General features: G+C 44.0%; 2 protein-coding genes across 2 annotated transcripts in view; one reads left to right on the plus strand and one right to left on the minus strand.

The window, feature by feature from the left end:
• Positions 1–185: 185 nt before the first annotated feature.
• On the plus strand, positions 186–19,725 carry LOC111949682 (coagulation factor X). The gene is made up of 8 exons (XM_023967032.2): positions 186–384; positions 936–1,102; positions 12,154–12,178; positions 12,296–12,409; positions 16,077–16,211; positions 17,748–18,013; positions 18,428–18,542; positions 18,664–19,725. The coding sequence occupies exons 1-8, from the start codon at positions 315–317 to the stop codon at positions 19,227–19,229; spliced, it is 1,458 nt and encodes a 485-aa protein (XP_023822800.1). The 5' UTR covers positions 186–314; the 3' UTR covers positions 19,230–19,725.
• Positions 19,726–20,081: 356 nt separating this feature from the next.
• LOC111949683 (protein IWS1 homolog) overlaps positions 20,082–23,385 on the minus strand; it is a 46,564-nt gene continuing 43,260 nt past the window's right edge. The window contains exons 17-19 of the mRNA XM_070433920.1: positions 22,053–22,109; positions 21,844–21,955; positions 20,082–20,790 (exon numbers count right to left, since the gene is read on the minus strand). Coding sequence (XP_070290021.1) covers positions 20,665–20,790; positions 21,844–21,955; positions 22,053–22,109 — 295 coding nt within the window. The 3' untranslated portion in view covers positions 20,082–20,664. The remainder of the gene's footprint in view (positions 20,791–21,843; positions 21,956–22,052; positions 22,110–23,385) is intronic.

Here is a 23,385-nt window from a genome sequence, read left to right on the forward strand (position 1 = left end):
CTTTAGAACTATGGCAGATGAAAATGTGTTTCTCAATAAAACATTGTCTCATGATACTTTAGAATCACACACATGAATGAGTATGATGAGTAGTGCACAACTTGAGTGACTTGAATGCTGCCCTGGCTAGTGCCAATGATTCACTGTGTCAATATTTATAATCTAGTTAAAGATCAATTGCCGAGCTTGTGGGGAAAAGCCACCATTTTAGCAGGCGCCCACAGAAAACGGTAGGTTCTCTCGTAACTAAATCTAGATTAGTGAACCTAGCTGATCCCAGTTCAATCCCTTCAACTTCTACCTGGAGCGCAGGAATGTCACAGTCTGACGGTTGGCTCCTCACAGTACTTCTGGTCTCAGTCGGTTCCCTGTTTGAATCAAAAGGTAACACCTCACCTTGTAGTCAGTGGAAAGTGCCTATTTATTGTACTGTATTTGCAATATGTAATTAAACCACCTACCTCAATTCCAGCTTACTAGATACTTGATGAGATATTTACTTTTGTGATGGGTGTCGTACATGGCTGATATTCTCACTCCAGTAACTTAAAATGGAACTCAGTTCAGTGATATGATTAAGCTACACAACTAAAACCAGCAAATCTCTGCTCGAGGCTCTTGTCAATGGGTTACAGACATCAGTATTGTATATGAATGCAACTTAAAACACTTTTTTTCCCTTCAAAGAAGCATGGGCCTACATTAATGTGTTGGTATTGAACCCACAACCCTGCCATTGTCAGCATCATGCTCTTACCAACTGAGCCACACAGGACTGCAGTGTTGTGCCCACTCTGGGGTGAAATTTCCCCTAGGTACAGATCAAGGATCAGCTTCCCCTCCCTCAATCCTAACCTTAACCATAAGTGGGGAAAATGCTAAACTGACCCAAAATCAACATTTAGGGGCAACTTCACCCTACTCTGTTTGTACAGTGTTTCTGGAGCAGAGGCATGCAGTGCAGCTACTCCGAGGGCCCCGGCGGCCCAGGGCCAACTTCTTCCTTGAGGAGATGATGCCCGGCAACCTGGAGCGGGAGTGCTATGAGGAGACCTGTTCCCAGGAGGAGGCTGCCGAGATCTTCCAGACCAAGGAGAAGACGGTACTAGAACAGCTCCATCACATGAAAGCTCTGGTGCAGGGAATTCGCACTATCCCCCTGGACCAGAGCTTATGAACGCTCTGTTCAAACTTTGCAGTTTGCACTAACGTGTCCTATGTCAGGATTTTGACCACATTCTGATTGTGCCCTCATCTGGCCACAGTGCGGACACAGTGGACCAATAAGAGATACATTTTAATACCATGTATAGACTTACTGAGCCTTGATTAGATAGTGATTGGATCATCTTGACTGGAAGACAAACTTAAGGTTACTTGCGTGACTCCGGTTCTCTGATATTATGAGTGCGACATCTCACTAGTGGAATTAACCAGAATCTCCTAAGTATCTCGAAGAACCAATCATATATGTCTGTCAGTGCACCACCCTTCATACTGAAGAGCCACACGCCTGCCCTCGGATCGTTCTCGAGCGTACCGAACTTCCTCACACTCTTGCAAGTAGGAAAATCTGTCTCACTCATAATATCAAAGGACCGGAGTTACGTAAGTAGCCTTTAGTTCTCTTTCAATTATTCGTTTCGACATCTCACTATTGGGATATAGCTAACTCCCGTATCGCACACGCTCTCTGAAGCCAGATAGTCTCAACATCAACCCTCAGAGGCCCCGACACTAAGGACAATATGCGCCAAAGAGGGCGCAGTGACACCTCATCGCAAATCTCCTGCAAGRACATGCCTTTGAGCATTGCCCAAGAGGTAGCCATAGCTCTGGTGGAGTGAGCCTTTAGGCCMTCTGGAGGCTGTAACCSCTTGCTTTTATAGGCCAATATAATAGCTTCCACAATATGTGATAACCTTTGACGAGAGAGGGGCCTCCTCTTGCAGGACACAGAGTTGCTTGCGCAAAGCTCTYGTCCTATCCAAGTATATCTGCAGCATGCGTACTGGACAGAAACGGTGCAGCCGCTCCTTTTCCATAGAAAGGAAAACTGGCTTGTGGAAATCCACAAGCTTCAAAGCGAGACAATTGTAATTGCCACTAACCTTGGGCATAAAGGCGGAGTAGGGCAACAAGTGACCTTGGAAAAGCCCTGGGCAAACTGCAGGCGCGAATGGTTAACTGACAGTGCATGTAGCTCACTTAATGCGGTTTTAAAGGAAAGCTATTTAATCTCAGCACATTCCAACGGCTCAAAAGGCTGCCGTGAAATAGCCTCAAGCACAGTAGACAAATCCCATGATGAGGCTAAATGCTTGGGAACTGGACATAAGCGACGTGCCACCTTCATGAAATTACATAACGGTTTGTTTTCCCACCGTGTTCTTGACAAAGCCTATATGACAGACCTAAATWGTGGCTAGATAGACCTTAGACAGTGAATAAAGCCTTCCCTCTGTCCCAAARGTCCTGCAAGAAGTATAAAACCTCAGATACAGAGCATTGGTAAGGAATTATCTGTTTTTGGTCATACCACTTCTAAAAAAACGCACCACTTATTTCCATACAGTGAGCTTGTAGAAGGGGCCCTAGCACTCTGGACTGTCTCAATGACTACAAGAGGCAAGCCAGTCGCATCTAGATTTAACCTCTCACGGGTCAGGTCCAGAGGGCCATGATTTCCGGGTGAGGGTGGAAAATCTTTCTGTTTGCTTGGGTCAGCAGATCCCTGCGTAACGGTAGTTGACAAGGCTTGTTGTATAGCAGGGGAGTGATCTACGCTATCCAGAGCTTGCCTTGCCATCGACGGGCTATCAAGATAAGGGATAAGCCCTTTTTCCTCACTCTGGCCAGAATGGGGAGTGAGGCTGAGGGGAGGAAAAGTGTAAAGCAACACCCTTGGCAAAGGTTGTGCCAGCTCGTCCCCACTCCCAGTGGTGCGTCTCCTGCTAGCTTGAAAAGCATTGGGCAGAATGTGTTTTCTTGCGAAGAGRTCAACGGACGCTTGACCGTAACTCTCCCAGATCTGTTTCACCACTTGGGGAAGGAGTCTCCAGCCCCTTAGATTGGGATTCCCTCTGGAAAATGAGTCCACTCCTATGTTCAGTACTCCCGGGACATATGGGCAGTAGGTGTGCTCTGCTCCACAGAATAATCCAGGAGGATAGTCTGTGTAAGCGCAGGGAGCGAGTTCTACCCTGACAGTCATATTGTCTGTTCTGATCAAGACGTGACAATTTCGATTGCTCAAATACATTTTCTACCTAACCAATGTGGAGTTGTAGGGTACGTTTATTGCATTTCCCTTGTGAACTGCTCCCAGGCCTGTGAGTGACGCATCTGTCGTCACCACTTTCCTTGTTGCCACTACCCCTAGGGGAATGCCATGAACTAAGATCGAGGGGCTCTTCAAGTGATGGAGAGGCGAAAAACATGCGGAAGTCACATCTATCTGCCGATTGAGCTGACGCCATGCACACAGGCGTTGGGCAAACACCCAGCACTGGAAGTCTCTCAACCTTAGTAGGCAAAGTGGTTCTACCCATCCTGAACATGACTGAGCACCCCCTGAGAGGCACTGTCAGAAAGACGCAATGCCGTCTTCCTAGTGTTGCCTGATCAGAGAGCGAATCCTTACGCCTATGTATTCTATTCTCTGTGTTGGCACCAAACAGCTCTTTTTCAGTTGTGTCTCATACCGTTTCCTCCCAGGACAGGGAGCAAAGCAGGTAATCATCTATGTAGGCGTAGATTCTTAGCCCCTTGTTTCTTAGGGGTGAGAGAGCTGCCTCTACACACCTGCTGAACGTTCGGGGAGTTAACGCTAGCCCGAATGGGATAGAAAGGTATTTGTAGGCTGTGCCCTGAAAARCAAACTTCAGAAACCTGTGTGTTGGCAAGATGCTTAAGTAAAGGTGAAATAAAATAAAGTGAAAATGAGCRTCCATCAGGCTGGACAGGTTGAGCCACAGGGCTCTCTCCCCAACCACTGCAAGGCTCATGGCAAGGCTCAGCTGCCTGTTTGCAGACGTCAATGAGCAAATATTTAATCTGCCATTGATGCCCTGCYAAGGGCGGTAGAGGTCCGAGTGGCTTGCTCCTCCTCTTCCTCCTCCGTTGCCTGGAGGAGGTCGGTCATACCCTCTCCATCGTCCTCTTCAAAAACGAGGTCCCCTTCCCCCTCCTCTGGAGCYAAGCCCTGGAAAATTGGGTGAAGGTCCTCGGGGTAGCCATCCAAGATGTCAGCCCATGAGGGCTTGGTCTGCGAAGAAGTCTTCCCACTCGATTTAAGAGTAGGAGATGAACTACGTTGGGCAACTCTGCACACTCATTGGTGGGGTGTGTTAGCAGCAAAACTTTGCAATGGATGCATGACCGGTGGTCGTTGAATGCTGCTTTTGCGTGTTCGACACCCTGCCTGAAATGGTCGCCCCACATAGGCATGGATGTGCCGGTGCTGGGGCCGGGGCCTTGCTTGGTGCCCTCTGAGCCAAGCTAGCAGGTTCCATGGCTCCAGAAAACAGTTAATCCGAGAACAAAGTGAAACGTAACCAGCGTTCGCCACTTGGGCTTAATAGCCTAGCTAGTTAGCACAGTGTTAGCCAGAGAAGCTAACCCTTTAACAATGTGAACATAGCTAGCATTCACCATGTGGRCTAGTAGCCTAGCTAGTTAGGACAAAGTTAGAGCTATGTTGGTCTTACGACGAACAAAAGCGTAGCTCTTGACCAATAAACAGTGACGCTAGGACAGTCGGCCTAGTCAATGGCGTTAGTGGGTTGAGCTAAACGAGAGAGCGAACTAGTAATTCTACCCTTCCAGGTAGAAAAACCAGTTGGTAGGATAGCTAGCCTTGCGGTGAAGCAAATTGTTACCCAAAGCTAAAACTTTTCCTTTCGATAAAGACACCCAACACAAAAGATGAGAGCTGATAAGTCCTGCGCTCGGCACCGTAACCTTGACGTCGCACCTTTGAACAGTTAGAGGAAAACAGATCAAGTTGTGCTGAGATGAGCTAAGTAGAACTCTTGTAAGTCGCTCTGGATAAGAGCGTCTGCTAAATGACTTAAATGTAAATGTAAATGTATGAAGAAGAGAGGCGAAAATGATCAGAGGGCAGGCGGGTAGTTCTTTAGTATGAGGGGAAGGACTCCCTCATTCACCACTCGACCTGTATGATTGGTTCTTCAAGCTACTTAGGAGATTCTGGTGAATTCCACTAGTCAAACAGAATAATTGAAAGAGAACCACATTAGTGATGTGCGGGTCAGCCGCCTGACTCTAAAGTGAAAATTTGAGTCCCGCACCCGACCCTTACCCGCAAATAGGCAGATTGAAGATGCGCTGTACAGACACGGACGCAATAACACATTTTTGACAGGGGATGCAGGATATTATTTTTTGAAGCCTAATTTAGATATGTTTCTGCTTGTAATTTACGACATTTGATAGGCTATTTGTTAGTCAACGTGTCTATAATTAGATACATGTAGTTTCTCTTCCGTCATTACTGCCCTAGAACACTAAATAAACACTGCTCACCAGAATACATTTATGAATTTTTTTTTTCAATGGAAAGATTTTCTGTGCGAAATTTCCAGTTTGACCGGTTTTGAGGAAATTAAAAAATGTGAAATGACCCAACATGTTTGATAAGATTTCAGTTCGGCTTGGATGCATATTTTATGTGGTTGAAATACTATCAGTTTGTATGATGCTGATAAAGATAGCACTGTTACAGACGGGTCCTAGCCACGTATTCATTCTCTCAAGATGCTGAAATAAATCATTAATATTTCTCGACTCCTTTTCCGGAGTCAAAATGTACATTTGGTGTATACTGCAATAAATGCTTATAATTCTGCAGGAGTTAATATTACATTAGGCTATGTGAAAGGTTAAATATCTACATTCAGTGTCCAGATTTCAGTTAGGCTACTGTCAGTGGTGGGCCGTCAGGGCCTGCAAGGCCTTCTCTGCTGGCCTAAACATCATCAGAATATAATTTTTTTTTAAATATATTTTCCCACAAATATGTATTAAATTATTCCCCAGAGTAAGAGTTATACTCTTCATTTCATAGCTTTCCTCTTGKTTGCACTGCTTCCAGCCCCAGGTTGAGATTTGGAGGGCTGGTCTTTATGTTAAATCTTTTATCCAATCATATTCAGCCACCATGTGTTGCCAGGGGTCTAAAATCTGCCCTCAGGCCTTCAGAATCAACAGTGCGGGCGCTTGTAGCTTAWAGTGAATGGAAATTAAAATTTTGTGTCAACCAATCAGCTTTAGAGTTGGCTATTGTACGCCTGCTGGCTGGCTCCAGTGTTACACAGGAGCCAGCTAGCAGGCGTAGTGCGTGCACGTCTTTTGATTGGATTACCAATATTGAGAGGCAGGTCCTATGGGCAGGTCTATGCAGATCTAGGAAACTGAATTTGATAAACGAATTAATTTGCGCCCGACGCCACAAAGCCTGTCACAGGCGGGAAAGGGGTTCGTTCGCTCGCCACTTTCAAAGTTTCAACTACGAGCGCTGTCAATGGCTCACAGGCTCCGAGAAGCACTGCAAACTGTACTGCTGGGAATGCCTATTATTTGCAAGTGATCGATTTGGTGTTTGGAGCCACACTGGCTTTGCAAACTTGAGTTGTCTGTTAAACACTGTTTACCCAAAAATGTCAATTTGTCAATTTCAAGGTGACGCAACGCCTGGTTATACTGCGTTTCTGTCTAAATGTATAGTGTCTAGAGCCATGGCATCATAATGATGGTAATAAGAGGTGGATTAATTCGGGTGGGACTGTGTAGTACCTCACTGAAGGCCTAGGCCCCAGGCCCACGGCACGCCACTGGCTACTGTTCCCTTGACATGTCATATTTTAAGTCCCCGTCTTGACTCTTGAATTTGTATAGCGCCTCCAAATCATCATGCATATCATAGCCAGCATTGCTATCATCTTCTATAACCACTTCACAAAATCTTTCCCAAACAATGTTCTGGCCCTCCCTTTTCTTTATTTTCAACTATCCATTTCGCAGCTTTTCTGTTATTTAATTCAACTCAGACATTGTCCTTTTTGCGTCAGTGGATCGCTGTTAACTTTTTCTGCCCATGTTCTCAAAAGCATTTGGCGATTAGCGTGTATTTTGCGCATATACAGTTAGGCCAACAACAACAAAATTAGCGCAGTCGCGTTAGTGGAAACAAAAACTGCCCTAAGAACAGTCTGCTACTCAACATCGCTGATTGGTCAGTTCACAGCGCTGGTAAACCGTTGTTTCTGATTGGCTAGCTTTGTTTCAAGTTTTAATGTCACATGCACAAGTACCCAACAAACTCAAAACCCAACAATGAAATAATCAATAACAATGTATTACAAAATATATATATATATTAGAATAGAGAATATGAAATACACAAAGTAAGTTAGTAAGCATAATATGTATGGGAAATATTTTAAAAGTCAGATCCAATACCATATGTACATGTGCAGGGATACTGAAGTGATGGAGGTAGATATGTATAGAGGTAAGGGGACTAGGTAACAGGATATAAGAAACAGAGTAGCAGCAGCTTGTATGTGATTGGGTGTGCTGTAGTATAAAAGTATGTGCATATTATGTGTGAGGGAGAAAATTATGGAGTGAGTGTTTGTGGGGAGCCGTGGGAGTCCTCTCTGTCTGCTCCTGGCTACCTAATTCTTCCTCCTTAGTAGCTCCCTTTTTCTTGGCCCCCTCTGCTCTTTTTCTAGCTTCAGCCAGCCAAATACGAGCGGTTTCGAGCCCTTCTGTCCGTTGCTTCTCTGCCTTGTCCCCACAAACCCTATTTATTTGTTTAATCATTGATTCCAGTTTTTCTATATTTAAACGTCCGTCAAATTCATACTTTTCCCTCCATTTCACGCCAAAATAGATGTTCCTTTTATCTTTTCCCTGCATATATCGCTCATCTACCGTTAATTCCAGAATCTCCTTAGAGGATTTACTACCCATGTTTATTCAATTACTATTATTGTTATTATGCTTCTTCTCACAATCTATGTGTATGTGCTTTTTACCTTCTATGTGTGTGTGCTTTCTACCGTTATTATCCTTAACCTATGTTGATAAATACCTCCCGTTAATCTTTCCTAGAATTTGTTTTTATTTGTATGAATTCTGATATTATTTAGATCTCACACGTATACAACCATAAGTTCTACTTATTCTTTGTTGTTCCTTGTGTCTTTTGACCGATCAATATATCTATCTCACACGCAAATAATTGTCTTCTTATTCTATGTGTGTGCTTTTAAAACTATGATCTCTTCTCACAATCTATGTGTCTCACAATTGATGTGTATGTCCCTCCTATGTGTATGCTTTTTCCTTTCTCGAAACTTTATCTATAGAGGTGTCTTTCGATTGGACATTAGGTCCCACACGTATACAACTATAAGCTACATCCCAGGGTTTTTAAAGTCCTAGTTAACAGCCTATTTTTTCTGTTGTTCCTTGTGATTTTTGACTCGTTAATATCTCGTATCTCACCCTGCTATATTAGGTTTCCCTTCTTCATTGGATAATCAGACCTAGATGTGCGCCTCCGAAAGATCCGACTATCCCCTTCTATTTAAACGTATTTAGACAGGCGATTTATATTAATATAATCATGTCTCTGACTTCCTCTCTTATAATTCGATTATTATATTTCGCCCTCCAATTTACGTTTTTCTGTCTACGTCTTTTGACCCTATTATACGTTTTAGGTCTCACCATTAGCTGTTTTAAATTGGCAGTGGCCACAGTTGCCCAGGGTCATTACGGACGCTGCTTCATTGATGAATTTACAACTAATTCCTGTCTTTCATTTGCATAGAATACTTGGTTCCCTTTAAAACATTTATCTCCACACAAAATTCTAAAGACAGGTCACCAGATATAAACTTCTTCGGATATTTTAGCGTCTAACACCCAGAATACATTTAAATAATTTACCTAATTTAATGCAACCATACAGATATTATCCGTGAATAAAAAGTACTGACCTTATTTTTGCAGCTGAGGTTTCAATGTTGGTTGGATTTCGTCACCGTTTCTGTCGTATACCAGTTCGCCAMCGGCCTGTGAAGAACCCTCAAACTGGGGCCAGGTCTTTAATCTACGGATATTTCATCAGCCCGTGCATGGTTTCGGTGTCTCCATGGACCGACAGAAATCCGTCTCGAAAGGGACCAAGTTGTCAGGGGAATTTTCAATCCCAATGATAATAACTAACAATCAATAGCTTTGACCAATCCCCAAGGTTTGTAAGACCATGGGTTTAATAATAATTAGGCAAACTCAGCTTATGCAAAAGGTTTGTACAGTTTATTCACGAGAGCGCTCTGAAGTCCATAATACAAAGACATCCATTTTATAACTTGCTCCCTACTTACGCACATACTTTCACACAAACAGTAGATATCCTACACACATACATACACATGAACAGTAGGTGAGTTGTATCCTTCCCCAGAGTTCTCACCACTGTTTATCACTACCCATCCGACAGTTTCATTACCCCCAGATTAGAGGAAACTTGAGAAGGACTCCCTGTCCTTTCATACATTTCTCAGAGTTCTAGCCAGGTCGGGTCAAACACAGTTGAATTGTTCTCGGTATTTTCTTAGACACACACACACACATTTCTCTCCCTCACAGGTCTCTTCTGAACCTTGTTGGACTTACGTTTAGTACTTTAATTATTCATCATACATGCTATATCAACTAATAATTACTAATTAGTTACGTTTCAAGGTAGGATTCTTTAATCATTACCTTTAAGCATATAATTCCCTTATCAGCGGTATGCAAACTGGAGTGGGTCTAGGGTTTCTGGGATGATGGTGTTGTCAGCCATGAACAATCTTTGAAAGCAATTAATGGCTACAGACGTGAGTGCTATGGGTCGGTAATCATTTAGGCAGGTTACCTTGGTGTTCTTGGGCACAGGGATTATGGTGGACTGCTTGAAACATGTTGGTATTACAGACTCGGTCAGGGACAAGSTTGAAAATGTCAGTAAAGAGACTTGCCAGTTGGTCAGCGCATGCTCGGAGTTCACGTCCTAGTAATTTGTCTGGCCCTGTGRCCTTATGAATGTTGACCTGTTTAAAGGTCTTACATCGGATACAGAGTTTGCAAGCCCTGACACATTCGACGAGCGTCAGAGCTGGTATAGTACGATTCAATCTTAGTCCTGTATTGATGCTTTGCCTGTTTGATGATTCGTCGAGGGCATAGCGGGATTTCTTCTAAGCATCCGGGTTAGAGTCCCGCTCCTTGAAAGCGGGACTCCAACTCTACCCTTTAGCTCTGTAATCCATGGCTTCTGGTTGGGGTAGGTATGTACAGTCACTGTGGGGACAACGTCATCGATGCACTTATTGATGAAGCCAGTGACTGATTGGTGTACTCCTCAATGCCATCGGAAGAATCCCGGAACATATTCCAGTCTGTGCTAGCAAAACAGTCCTGTAGCTTAGCATCTGTGTCATCTGACCACTTCCTTATTGAGAGAGTCACTGGTACGTCCTGCTTTAGTTTCTGCTTGTAAGCAGGAATCAGGAGGAAAGTTTGTCAGATTTGCCAAATGGAGGGTGAGGGAGAGCTATGTACGCGTCTCTGTGTGTGGAGTAAAGGTGGTCTAGAGTTTTTTTCCCCCTCTGGTTGCACATTTAACATGCTGGTTTAAAGAGGTAAAACGGTTTTAAGTTTCCCTGCATTAAAGTCCCCTGGCTACTAGGAGTGCCGCCTCTGGATGAGCATTTTCCTGTCTGCTTATGGCCTTATACAGCTCTTTGAGGGCCGTCTTAATGCCAGCATCGGTTTGTGGTGGTAAATAGACATCTACGAAAAATACAGACTCTCTTGGTAAATAGTGTGGTCTACAGCTTATCATGGGATACTCTACCTCAGGCGAGCAAAACCTTGAGACTTCCTTAATATTAGATTTCATGCACCAGCTGTTATTTACAAATAGACACAGACTGCCACCCCTTGTCTTACCGGAGGCAGCTGTTCTGTCTTGCCGATGGATCGAAAACCCAGCCAGCAGTAGGTTATCCATGTCAGTGTTTAACCACGGCTCGGTGAAACATAAGATATTAGAGTTAATGTCCCATTAGTCGTGATATCTAGAAGAGTGGCAGAAACATTATGTACAAAATAAGTTACAAATAACGCAAAAAAACACAATTGGTTAGGAGCCCGTAAAACGGCAGAAATCTCCTCCGGTACCGTCAATTCGATTTGGACCACTGTTGCTGGACTTTCCTCAGTTTAGCCAGTCAGTCATCGAAGTGAGAAAGCCTCTTTCAATAGATCATTAGTTAGAGCAACTAGGTAGCTATGACTTTGTGTTAACTGAAAAATTAGCTAGCATACAGAAGTTAGCTATCGATGCTACCTGTCCTCACCGTCAGTGTTGCTTCATATTCTTTTAGAATCCATAAAAAAAAACATCAAAGATTATAGCTACAAGTTTTTATCCCATCTCTAACTGTAGCTAGCTATATATTCATCGGATGCTGAGGCGATCCAGCAAGCTAGCCAAGCGCACCTTTCAAAGCAAGCCTATCAKAAACAAGGGTTTACTAGCGTTGTGAACTGACCAATCAGCTACGCGGAGTAGCAGACTGAGGGCAGTTTTCATTTCCACTAAAGCGATTCTGCGAATTCAGCAGAACTTCCATCCCCATTCGTTTACAACAAGGGTACGCATGGAATTTTGGGAAGGTGAGCAACGAGAACCCTGCTAGCTAAGCAGTAGAAAAAGAAAAAATTGCAAATTTGTTCAAGCGTGTTGGTTTCGAAGCCTTGTCAAGAGGCTTAAGCACTTATGGCAGATAAAAATAATGAAATAAAACCTCAATGTAGCCTATAGATATGAATTCCACAGGAATTTTACATTTATGTATTTTTTACGCAATGCTTTCTCTTTATTCACCCACCGGCCCGCCTAAACCCGCCTCGCAGCAGGTTGAGTCAACCCACGCATCACTAAACCACATGTTAATGCAAGGTGTAACCAGGCCTTCTTAAATGACAAGGATAGTCAGAGGAGTARGCTCATAAAGCTCAAAAGAACATTCAAACTGACTGTATCCTTTTGCCCTTCTCTTACAGATGGAGTTTTGGTATAGATATAAGAGTGAGTATGGTATTGCTTAATTGGATTATTTTCAGTTATTTCAKAAACTGCATCAAAAATCCACAGTCACTTAAAGGGAACGCTTGTGATGAGATGTCTCTATGAATTGTGAATTAGATCTGAATCCTTGCCACTACAACCCATGTAAGAATGGAGGAATCTGCACCATCGATCGGGATGGATCCCACTGTCTGTGTCCCCCACGCTACGATGGGAAAACCTGTGCAATAGGTATAGTTGTACTCAGACATAATAGGGGTGGAAAGGGTTGGAAACTTTACGGAAGTTAAGCCCTGGAATTTGGGTAATTTTGCTTAAATTCATCAAAAAAGTTTATAACAGTGAATGTTTTTTGCTGGATACACAAGGCAATTCTAGGTCTTGTGGCATATTTTGGTTAAACTATCCCCAATTCAATGGAATTGCAACCCTCTGCATGCACAGTGCATTCTTCCATCACATGTACAGCTGATTCTCAAGATCTTGCACACTAATGAGATGCTATTGAGCCCACACTACTACACTGTCTGAGCACATGCTTTCTGGTAAGTTTTGATGACAATACTGGGTGGGGTGAATATATTTTATATGACATACATGATTTTTTGTTAACGTGTAAATAGTTGCCTACCGCAAAGTGTGTTTAAATCATTTCTAACTTGTTAACAATTTCTGCTAGTTTTTTTTGCTACCATGTGGGTTTTAGCTTGCTAATTCACCTGTTTCCATGTTTCATTTTAAAACATTTATCTTACAAAGGAGTTGTTTAATCTAATTGCTTAACTATTTATCTGTACATGGAATTGTATGTTAGTTAAAAAAAAAAAAAATCCTCATCTTTACAAAAAATGCCACGGTGTGTGATGTGTGGAGACATTTCACTGCAGCTAATGTAGAAGGAAAAGCTGTGTACATTTGCAAATACTGTGCCAAATCATATGTGAAGAATGCAACAAAGATGCAGAATCATCTGGCCAAGTGCATAAAGATCCCTCAACGCTCACAACAAGCAACCTCTGACAAAAGTCCCTCTACTTCTATTTGAGGTGAAAATTATGAATCAGAAACCTTACCGATAGCAACAGCACATGGTCCTCCTGGAATCAGAAGTTTTTTTTGACTCAATGGAGGAACGTAGTCAGAGAAATGCTGATGAATGTCTTGCTCGAGCTGTGTATGCAACTGGTTCACCTCAGGTGCTCACAGGCAATGTCTATTGGAAGAGATTTCTGAATGGTCTTTGACCAGCATACACCCCTCCTTCAACCAGACATGCTTTATCTACTAATTTAATGGATGCAGAGTTCAAGTGAAGGTCAAGCAAATCATAGAGAAAGCAGACTGTATGGCAATCATCTCTGATTGGTGGTCAAATGTTCATGGGCAAGGAATAATTAACTACATCATCTCCACCCCTCAACCAGTATTCTACAAGAGCACAGACACAAGGGACAACAGACACACCGGTCTCTACATTGCAGATGAGCTGAAGGCAGTCATCAATGACCTTGGACCACCGAAGGTATTTGCACTGGTGACAGACAATGGTGCGAACATGAAGGCTGCTTGGTCTAAAGTGGAGGAGTCCTACCCTCACATCATACCCATTGGCTGTGCTGCTCATGCACTGAATCTGCTCCTCAATGACACCCTGGCACTGAAAACAATGGATACACTCTACAAGAAAGCCAAGGAAATGGTTAGGTATGTGAAGGGTCATCAAGTTATAGCAGCAATCTACCTCACCAAGCAAAGTGAGAAGAATAAGAGCACCACATTGAAGCTGCCCAGCAACACCCATTGGGGTGGTGTTGTCATCATGTTTGACAGTCTCCTGGAGGGGTCTCTCCAAGAAATGGTGAGTCTGCCAAGAGGATCCTCCTGGATGATGTATTTTGGGAGAGATTGGTAAGCAGCCTGAAACCTATAGCAGTAGCCATTGCACGGATTGAGGGAGACAATGCCATCCTGTCTGATGTTCAGACTCTGCTTGCAGATGTAAGAGAATAAATCTGTACTGCCCTATCCACTTCACTGTTGCTCCAAGCAGAGGAAACTGCAGTTCTGAAATACATCAAAATGTGTGACGACTTCTGCCTGAAGCCCATACATGCCGCAGAGTACATGTTGGACCCCAAGTATGCTGGCAAGAGCATCMTGTCTGGTGCAGAGATCAACAAGGCCTATGGTGTCATCACTACCGTGTCTCGCCACCTTGGCCTGGATGAGGGCAAGGTTCTTGGCAGTCTGGTTAAGTACACTTCCAAGCAAGGGCTTTGGGATGGAGATGCAATATGGCAGATGTGCCAACATATTTGGGGCGGCAGGTAGCCTAGTGGTTAGAGCGTTGGTCTTGTAACCGAAAGGTTGCAAGATCGAATCCCCGAGCAGACAAGGTAAAAATCTGTCTTTCTGCCCCTGAACAAGGCAGTTAACCCACTGTTCCTATGCCGTCATTGAAAATAAGAATTTGTTCTTAACTGACTTGTGCTAGTTAAATAAAGGTTAAAAAAAATCCCATCAGGTGGAGGGGACTTTGTGGATCTGAGGMTCTTTCCCCTGTTGCCTCCATCATCCTCCAAATCCCACCAACATCAGCCACCTCAGAGGGCAACTGGTCCTTGTTTGGGAACACATACCAAAGCTGACTAATACAAGAATTGAAAGATTAGTGGCCATCCAGGCAAATTTGAGGATTTTTGAGCCTGACAACGAGCCATCCTCAACAAGGTTGGACAGAGGCCTCAGAGTCTTGTGTTCAAGAGGTGGACATTGAGGAGGTCCAGGGAGAAGACATGGAAGCCTGAGAGGAAGACAACCAAAGCTTTAGTTTCTAGACTATCATTTTACCGATGCACATTGAAAACATTTTTGGGAGATGCAATGGATCATTCAATATTCCCTTTCTTTTGTTGTTCAGTGAAATCATTGCATGTGAAGAGTCAACTCATTTAATTAAAGTTAAATTCCTAACTAAATTGTTTTTTTTATTTCTATTGTAAGGATTTAATCATTTGCAATTATGTCTACTTATGATAAGTAGAAAGGTTTATGTTTCGGTCTCCATATGATATGGTAAATATAACTAATGCAAAAAACATATACATTTAAATGGTATTGACATTAAGTTGCATATATTCCTGTTAATTCCCCATATATTCCCATTAATTCCCACCTCTGAATATTCCCCCAAATGTGCAACCATAGTCATAATACATCTGTTTTTACCTGTGAAGTGACTCACTTCCTGAGTTACAGGACCCTGGCCCTCCCCGTCATAGCCTGGAATCCACACTGTTACAGTACTGATGCCGTTCACACTGGAGCATCCACAACAGAGGAGGCTGGTGGGAGGAGCTATAGGAGGCTGGAATGGAATAAATGTATGAAAATCACATTTGACTCAGTTCCATTTATTCCATTCCAGTCATTACAATGAACCTGTCCTTTTATTTTTTTATTTAACCTTTATTTAACTATAGCTCCTCCCACCATCCTCCTCTGGTCTACAACCATTGTACGACACGGCGTGTTCTTTTGTGAATGTGACTTCACCGCATCCACTTACGACAGTTGTTGGAAAAACACTTGCAGAACTTACTTTACATTCACATTTTACTCACATAGTTCTAAGGGAAAACCAGCATATTAAACAATAGAATTGTGACCTGTTATTAAAAAACTAGCTAGCAAACTAATTACTGTACTTATAGGAAATATTTATAAGCTATTTTTGATTGACACTGTAGGACCCCTTCAGGTTTCAAATGACCACCTTAAAAGACAGCTAAATGCCTGCTCAATAAAATACAATTAAGGAGTCAATTCTATATTCTACTCTTCTAATACCATACAATTGTGCTTTTGTTTACCTTTGAACCTTGCTCTGTTCCTCCAGAGGTGTTTGAGTGCCAGTTTAAGAATGGAGGCTGTCTGCATTACTGCACCAACCAGGAGCGCACCACAGGGGTCCAGTGCAGCTGTGCAGAGGGTTACCAGTTAGATGAGGACGGCAAGACCTGCTCTGAAACAGGTAGACTAAGCACTGAAAAACATACAGTACCAGTCAAAAGTTCACACACCTACTCGTTCATGGATTTTTCTTTATTTTTACTATTTTCTTCATTGTAGAATAATAGTGAAGACACCAAAACTATGAAATAACATATGTAATCATGTAGTAACCTAAAAAAGTGTCAAATCAAAATATATTTTCTATTATAGATTCTTCAAAGTAGCCATCCTTTGAATTGATGACAGCTTTGCACACTCTTGGCATTCTCTCAACCAGCTTCATGAGGAATTATTTTACAACAGTTTTCCAACATATCCTGAGCACTTGCTTCTCCTTCACTCTGCAGTCCAACTCATCCCAAACCATCTCAATTGGGTTGAGGTCAGGTGATTGTCGAAGCCAGGTCATCTGATGCAGCACTCCACTCTCTTACACAGCCCGGAGGTGTGTTTTGGATCATTGTCCTGTTGAAAAACAAGCACTAACACGCGAAGCACAAACCAGATGGGATGGCGTATCGCTGCAGAATGCTGAGGTAGCCATGCTGGTTAAGTGTGCCTTGAATTCTAAATAAATCAGACGGTGTCGGGGTGCTTTTCTGGCGACACTGTCACACCTCCTCCTCCATGCTTCACAGTGGGAACCACACTTGCAGAGATCATCCATTCACCTACTCTGCGTCTCACAAAGACACGGCGGTTGCAAACAAAAATCTCACGGTGGTTGCAAACAAAAATTTGGACTCATCAGAYCAAAGGACAGATTTCCACCAATCTAATGTCCATTGCTTGTGCTTCTTGGCCCAAGCAAGTCTCTTCTTATTGGTGTCCTTGAGTAGTGGTTTCTTTGCAGCAAATCAACCATGAAAACCTGATTCACACAGTCTCCTCTGAACAGTTGATGTTGAGATGTGTGTTACTTGAACTCTGTGGAGCATTTATCTGAGGTGCAGTTAACTCTAATTAACTTATCCTCTGCAGCAGAGGTAACTCTGGGTCTTCCTTTCCTGTGGTGGTTCTCATGAGAGCCGGTTTCATCATAGCGCTTGATGGTTTTTGCGACTGCACTTGAAGAATATTTCACATTTCTTGACATTTTTCAGATGACTTTAAGACATGAAGTTAGTCAATGATAGACTATCATTTCTCTTTGCTTATTTGAGCTGTTCTTGCCATAATATGGACTTTGTCTTTTACCAAATAGGGCCATCTTCTGTATACCACCCCTACCTTGTCACAACACAACTGATTGGCTAAAACGCATTGAGGAAAGAAATTCCACATATGTAAATTTAACAAGGCACACCTGTGAATTGAAATGCATTCCAGGTGACTACCTTATGAAGTTGGTTGAGAGAATGCTGAGCGTACAAAGCTGTCAAGGCAAATGAAAATATCTTTTGATTTGTTCAACACTTTTTTGGTTACTACGTGTCATTTCATAGTTGACGTCTTCACTATTATTCTACAATATAGAAAACAGTAAATAGAAAAAACCCTGAATGAGTAGGTGTCAAGTCAATGTGATGGTTATACTGTACATTGTCATTGCCAGTGGCGTTCCCTTGTGGGAAGAAGCATAGTGAGGCTTCGCTGCGCCGCTCTCTACTGGACGAGTCCGAGCCCTTCACCCCGACCTTCCGCCACTCTGACAGGAACCTCACCATCACCATGGAGGGGGAAAGGAACTCAACCTCCACCCTATTTGCGATTAACTCAACCCAGCCAGGGGAGAACAGCACTGATTACATGGAGGACGTTAATGAAGACACCCGGATAGTAGGAGGGCAGCTGGAGAGGCAGGGAGGAAGTCCATGGCAGGTAGGCCTACAACACACAGGGCTACGGGGTGGTAAGCAGGGTCGTGTTCAGTAGGCACAAATTGGAAGTTACAGTCCAGAACAAAGTGAAATGGAGGGGTGGGGGGGGGAGAGTATGTGTGCTGGAGGCAGTGGCTTAGACCACGACAATGCAGTTTAAGAAACATATTGCAGAAATGTAGAATAAAAAAGAAAATTGTAAAAGTGAGGCCCCTGAATAAGTCCAATGAGAACAACGTTTTTGTATCCGGTTACAAAGCGGTTTTCTATGGCGTGTCCTACTGACAGAACCCTGTGGAAGGCATCAGTGGCACTGCAGGCACTAATCTCATAAATCATAGGGCATGTAGTGTATGATGATAAGTGTTTGTGGCGTACCCCTAATACTAGTCCTACCTGTTCCATGACCCTGCAGGTCATGATCTGGAGGGAGGATGGGTATGGCTTCTGTGGGGGAACTCTGATCAGCCAGCGCTGGGTGGTCAGTTCCGCACACTGCATGCATGAAACCCCTGACCATGTGACTATCGGTGAGACTATGTGATCCAGTGTTTAGAAGTAGTGAGCACACTGTTGAATGCTCCAGCAGTTTGAATTGAGTGTAACACGTCGATGATGATCCACTGTGCCTGTTTAAACTGTGTTTTACAGGGGACTATGACAAGCGGCGTCCCGACCCAGATGAGCAAAAGATTAAGGTGGCCAAGGTCGTCGTCCACCCTCACTTCCACGACTACACCTTCGATAGCGACATTGCTCTCATCTACCTCTCTTCCCCTGTGGTGCTGAGCCCCGTGGCGGTGCCCGCCTGCCTTCCCAATGGTCAGCTGGCCCGCCACCTCCAGCGGGAGGATGTGAGGGGCATGGTCACAGGCTGGGGCGYCACACAGTACCTGGGGCKCTCCTCRCGCTTCCTGAGGAAAGTCRCTCTGCCCGTGGTCGACCAGCAGAAGTGCATCAGCTCCACGGAGCAGGTCATCACGGACAACATGTTCTGCGCCGGCTACCTGGAGGCCAGCTTGGACGCCTGCAGTGGGGACAGTGGGGGTCCCTTTGTGGTCAACTACCGCGGGACCTGGTTCCTCACAGGGGTGGTGAGCTGGGGGGAGAAGTGTCCCACCAAGGGGAAGTATGGCATCTACACCCGGCTAGGGAACTACCTGCACTGGATACAAGATACTATAGAAAGGCAGGTGCATAACAGTACACATACCTGAGGTGCAGCTCGGAGACGATCCCAATTCAGTCCCTACCCCTTGGCCCTTCAACGATTGCAGCTCTGATCATCTGAAGGATCTAGATAGGTGCAAGCAGTTTGGTGGTGGCCTTTACCATATTGCTTACACACCTGCAAAGATCGAAGGGTTGGGGACAAGGCCCAAATTGGGAGTGCTGATGAGGAATTCCAAGTCAAATATATCAAACCCTAGCCCCAACCAGGTATTAGCAATACAGTAATAGCTTGTAATTGACCACTGAGGGAATTCTGGGAAGAATTTATAGCATACATCCAATCCTTTCACATTTACAGAAATGCCCGAGTGCATAATGAAATATAAGTTGCATCTGGGGTGAGTTCAGAATACAATGCAACAATGTGTTTAGATAAATGCATTTTGAAGACCGGATTTTCTGTCATGACGATGTATAATTGGGAATCATGTCAGCTCAAGTCATTGCATTATTCTGACTGTTATAAATTCACTGAACACCCTGGTGCTTCAAACAGTTATCTTATTTCATTGGGAATAACATAAGTTACCAAAGAATTGGCCACATACAAACTGTGCACATTATTAATCAGTTTCACTGCCCCATTTAAATGTTTTCCCCTAAATTAATGCACAGCTTCAAGYTTTAGAACTGTTAAATGGAGTTTGTTGGAGTGTTTTGTGAAAGTACATAAGTTGCCACTAGCAATAAGTAGAATTATTTCACTGTGTGCATTAAAGTGATAGTTCACTCCAATCAATGTATCATGTTGTTAGACATCAACAGTGGTCAAATGAGATTGAGAGGAATCTAGTTCAAGGCCATAGGTAACGTCTCAAATAAAGACGACTAAGAGATCTGGTGAAACCCTCTTTATTATGAAAGTATCTTCGGAAACAACCGGCACACAGTCAAGACATACAGGCAGCTCCTACGTCTGTACAGCTTCTTCAGAAACAAAGTAAAACAAAGGCCTAACGTACATTCAATACTGAGCATGGAAGATCCGCGCTATAGAAACTTAAGGCCAGCGTTCGGTATATGCTGCATGTCTGCACAATTGGAAATGACCTTAAAACTTTAATCGTGCTATAACACCAATCTTCCACACTCCGTATTGAATCTCTCAAAGGCGTGAGGACCGAAGGCCAACCAGCCTGTGAAGCCACACCGCTATCATACATTCAGGCTGGCCTGAGGGGGTTTGACGATAGCATGGTCTCATCCATGTGCTTTAGCAAACTGCTTCGACCATCGTCATGCTAGTTAGAGGAGTTGGCTAAAGCACACAGAAGTGGGATCCTGGCCCTAATCAAATGATTTAAATAATTGCATCCTTCCTTGGAATAATCATAGCTCTGATATTATTGGATCGGTAAAAGCTATGTATTGAAACCTATGCTTTCACCTAGCCAAAAAAGGTTAAAAAAGAAAATGTCATCAGAGGGGCATCCGGTTGCCCTGGACGCTGATCTTCACCGCGTGGCCTGTCTTTGTCATACGCTTTATGTCGGCGAAGCGACGCAACTGTTTGTCCACCCGTGACATGCCCTTCTTAACCGGGGCCTGGGAGACAAAGGGAGGAAAGAAGAGAGGATTACAAAAGGAGAGACAGGAAAAGTGGAACTACTCTGTCGCAAACATTCGCCAAAACACAGTGCGCCTACGCCACAATATTGGACAGTGGTAGTACCACTACAAGCCTAGCGAGCAAGGTTACTGACACACAAACACACTCGCATCAAATTTGGAATGTTCTGTCGATCTGATATTTCTCGTTGAGCTTCGCAACCATAGCACTTAAAACTCTGAACACTAAGTTGAATAGTAACACATTCCCACCATGCTGGACACAAACTCAAGCAACGATGGTATAGCCTAATGTCTTAAAACCAGGGAAGTTCAAATGTCACAGCTCAAGCAGTGTGTAGTACTGTGTGTTATATGTTTTAAACAGGGGACTCATTAGGCGGCTGGGCAACAGCGTGCAGAACCGTTTGACTTGGTAAGTGGTGGGATGGTTTCACTCCAGTCCACACTGCACACAGTGGCCCTGGGTAGAAGTTACCATCAGCTTACCCTCTCTCATTCCCAACATTCACCATTAGTGGGGGTAACCGTTAGCTGACCTAAGATCAGTGTCTATGGGCAACTTTGTCCTACCCAGGACCAGCAAAAGACATGCAGGTGGCACTTACTGCCCCGTGTGGTGACAGTAGGAATTACAGGGGCATGCCATTGCCGTCCACATTGATCTTCACCGCCGTGATGCGCCGCTGTGACCTCTGCTGGGCGATGCGACGCTTGTGCTTTTCCAATCGGCTTATCCCTTTCTTAAAGCATGTCTACAGTCGGGAACCAATCACATTCAGCTCCTTACCGATGCCCACGTCATGTAGTGACAAAACATCTAACAAGCTACAGTTCAGACCCAGTTCACAGTCACAACTAAGGTAACTTAGCTAAAATGACCTGGAAACGGTTATGTGCGGAATCCAGGATTTCAGGTTGGAGAAGAAAATTGGTCTGATTTAGACAGTTAAAAGAAATGGGAAAACTATCAAGGGGTCCTTTCTCCTCCCTTCTCCCAGGCAGATAGCTGGACGGACAAACACTCACTGCTCTGGATTCGCTCTCCACGTTCCATTTGGGCCGCACGACGTAGTCCTTGTTGGATGGCATGGGCACCCTGGCCCGGGCACAGAATCCAGGGTCGCCTGGGCGTAGAGCTCTGTCGGGCAACAAACACAGGAGGGGTGTCAGCAGAGAGCAACACAGACAACGGACTCAGACACACACACACACAACATGTGATGGCCACTACTCACTTCTCTTCTCCCGTCAGCACTTTCTCCAGGTCTCTATGAGGAGTCTGTCCCCCTGAGCTGTAGAGAGAGGGAGGGAGAGCGAGATGGGAAGAGAGACAGAATTGACAGAGTCTGAGTGACCACTGACTGACCTGGCCACACACAGTTAACCAACAGTAAGGGTGTCGCTAGCACTCTGCACACTGGTCTTAACACATGCCGTTACTGCCACTTCCCTGTTCAAAGGTTAGTGTTTGAGAATAGTAGAAAAAGACAGTACCAGTATGAAGACGGGCAGAAACTGCTCCATCGATAAAAATCCCTGATCATGCTTGTAGGCGATGTCATGGCGACGTCGGCTGGCTAAGCTCATGCGCAGAAACACGTCATCGGGTCTAACGGTCGTCTCGTGCCGAACTGCGCACGTGCTGCATGTCATATCGAAGGCACTCCTTTGATATGTTGTTTTTGGGTCAAATTAAAACGTGTCAGTTGGTCACTTCCACAAGATTGCAGGAATAACTACGGAAGACATTGGCTCGAATCTAGGCTGTGCCTTTAGATTTCAAGAAAATTAACTAAGGAAGAATTTTCCCCCTTCTCTCATTGACTTCTCAAACCCCAAACCCCGGTCTGGTTTGCTTGGACAGTTTCGCAAGCGTTCCCGGGAAGTCTCAAGATGTTGCACCGCTGGGTTTAGAAACTCTACGGTGATTATGTACTTATAAAAAAAATAATTGATAGATGACTAATCGCCCCCCTTTTGGCACTGCTTTGGTGGAATTATCCACTCTGTCGAGACAACATTACCCTCAAGTTGTGTATATAACATTTAATGAAATAGGTTATAGCAAATTTACTCTGAATGTCACTCATGTACTGCCCTGCTGTGGCTGCCCGGATTGACTCAGTTCCTTAGGTCCTAACATAAGTGTATTAATAAAGCATTGAACTCTAACACACAATGCATACCCAAACAAAACGTACTGGCTACATACAGGCTATATGAAGAAATACCAAAAAAAAACAAAGATGTTTATTCCTGAACTGGGGAGAGATGTCATTTGAAGAGCAAGAGGATATGAAGTACACAGAGGTTAGGGTTTAAAGGTCAGCGGGAGGGCAAATGGCCAGACAACYTTCACTGCTAACTGAGGAAGAGAGCCATAGCTATACTCTGCTTTGTGCCAAGATCGAAGCCCTGGCCCAGTGACGCGTTTTAGCTTCTGACAGACATGGTAAGAGTTACAACGGCAAACACTGCTCCAACATGGTTAAAATGAAGAGAATCTCCCACACAAACAACACGCTTACAAAGCAGCCTTTCTAACCCTCAACACTAACACTGCTCAAA

The sequence above is a fragment of the Salvelinus sp. IW2-2015 genome, linkage group LG22, assembly GCF_002910315.2.
Source record: "Salvelinus sp. IW2-2015 linkage group LG22, ASM291031v2, whole genome shotgun sequence".
NCBI lineage: Eukaryota > Metazoa > Chordata > Actinopteri > Salmoniformes > Salmonidae > Salvelinus > Salvelinus sp. IW2-2015.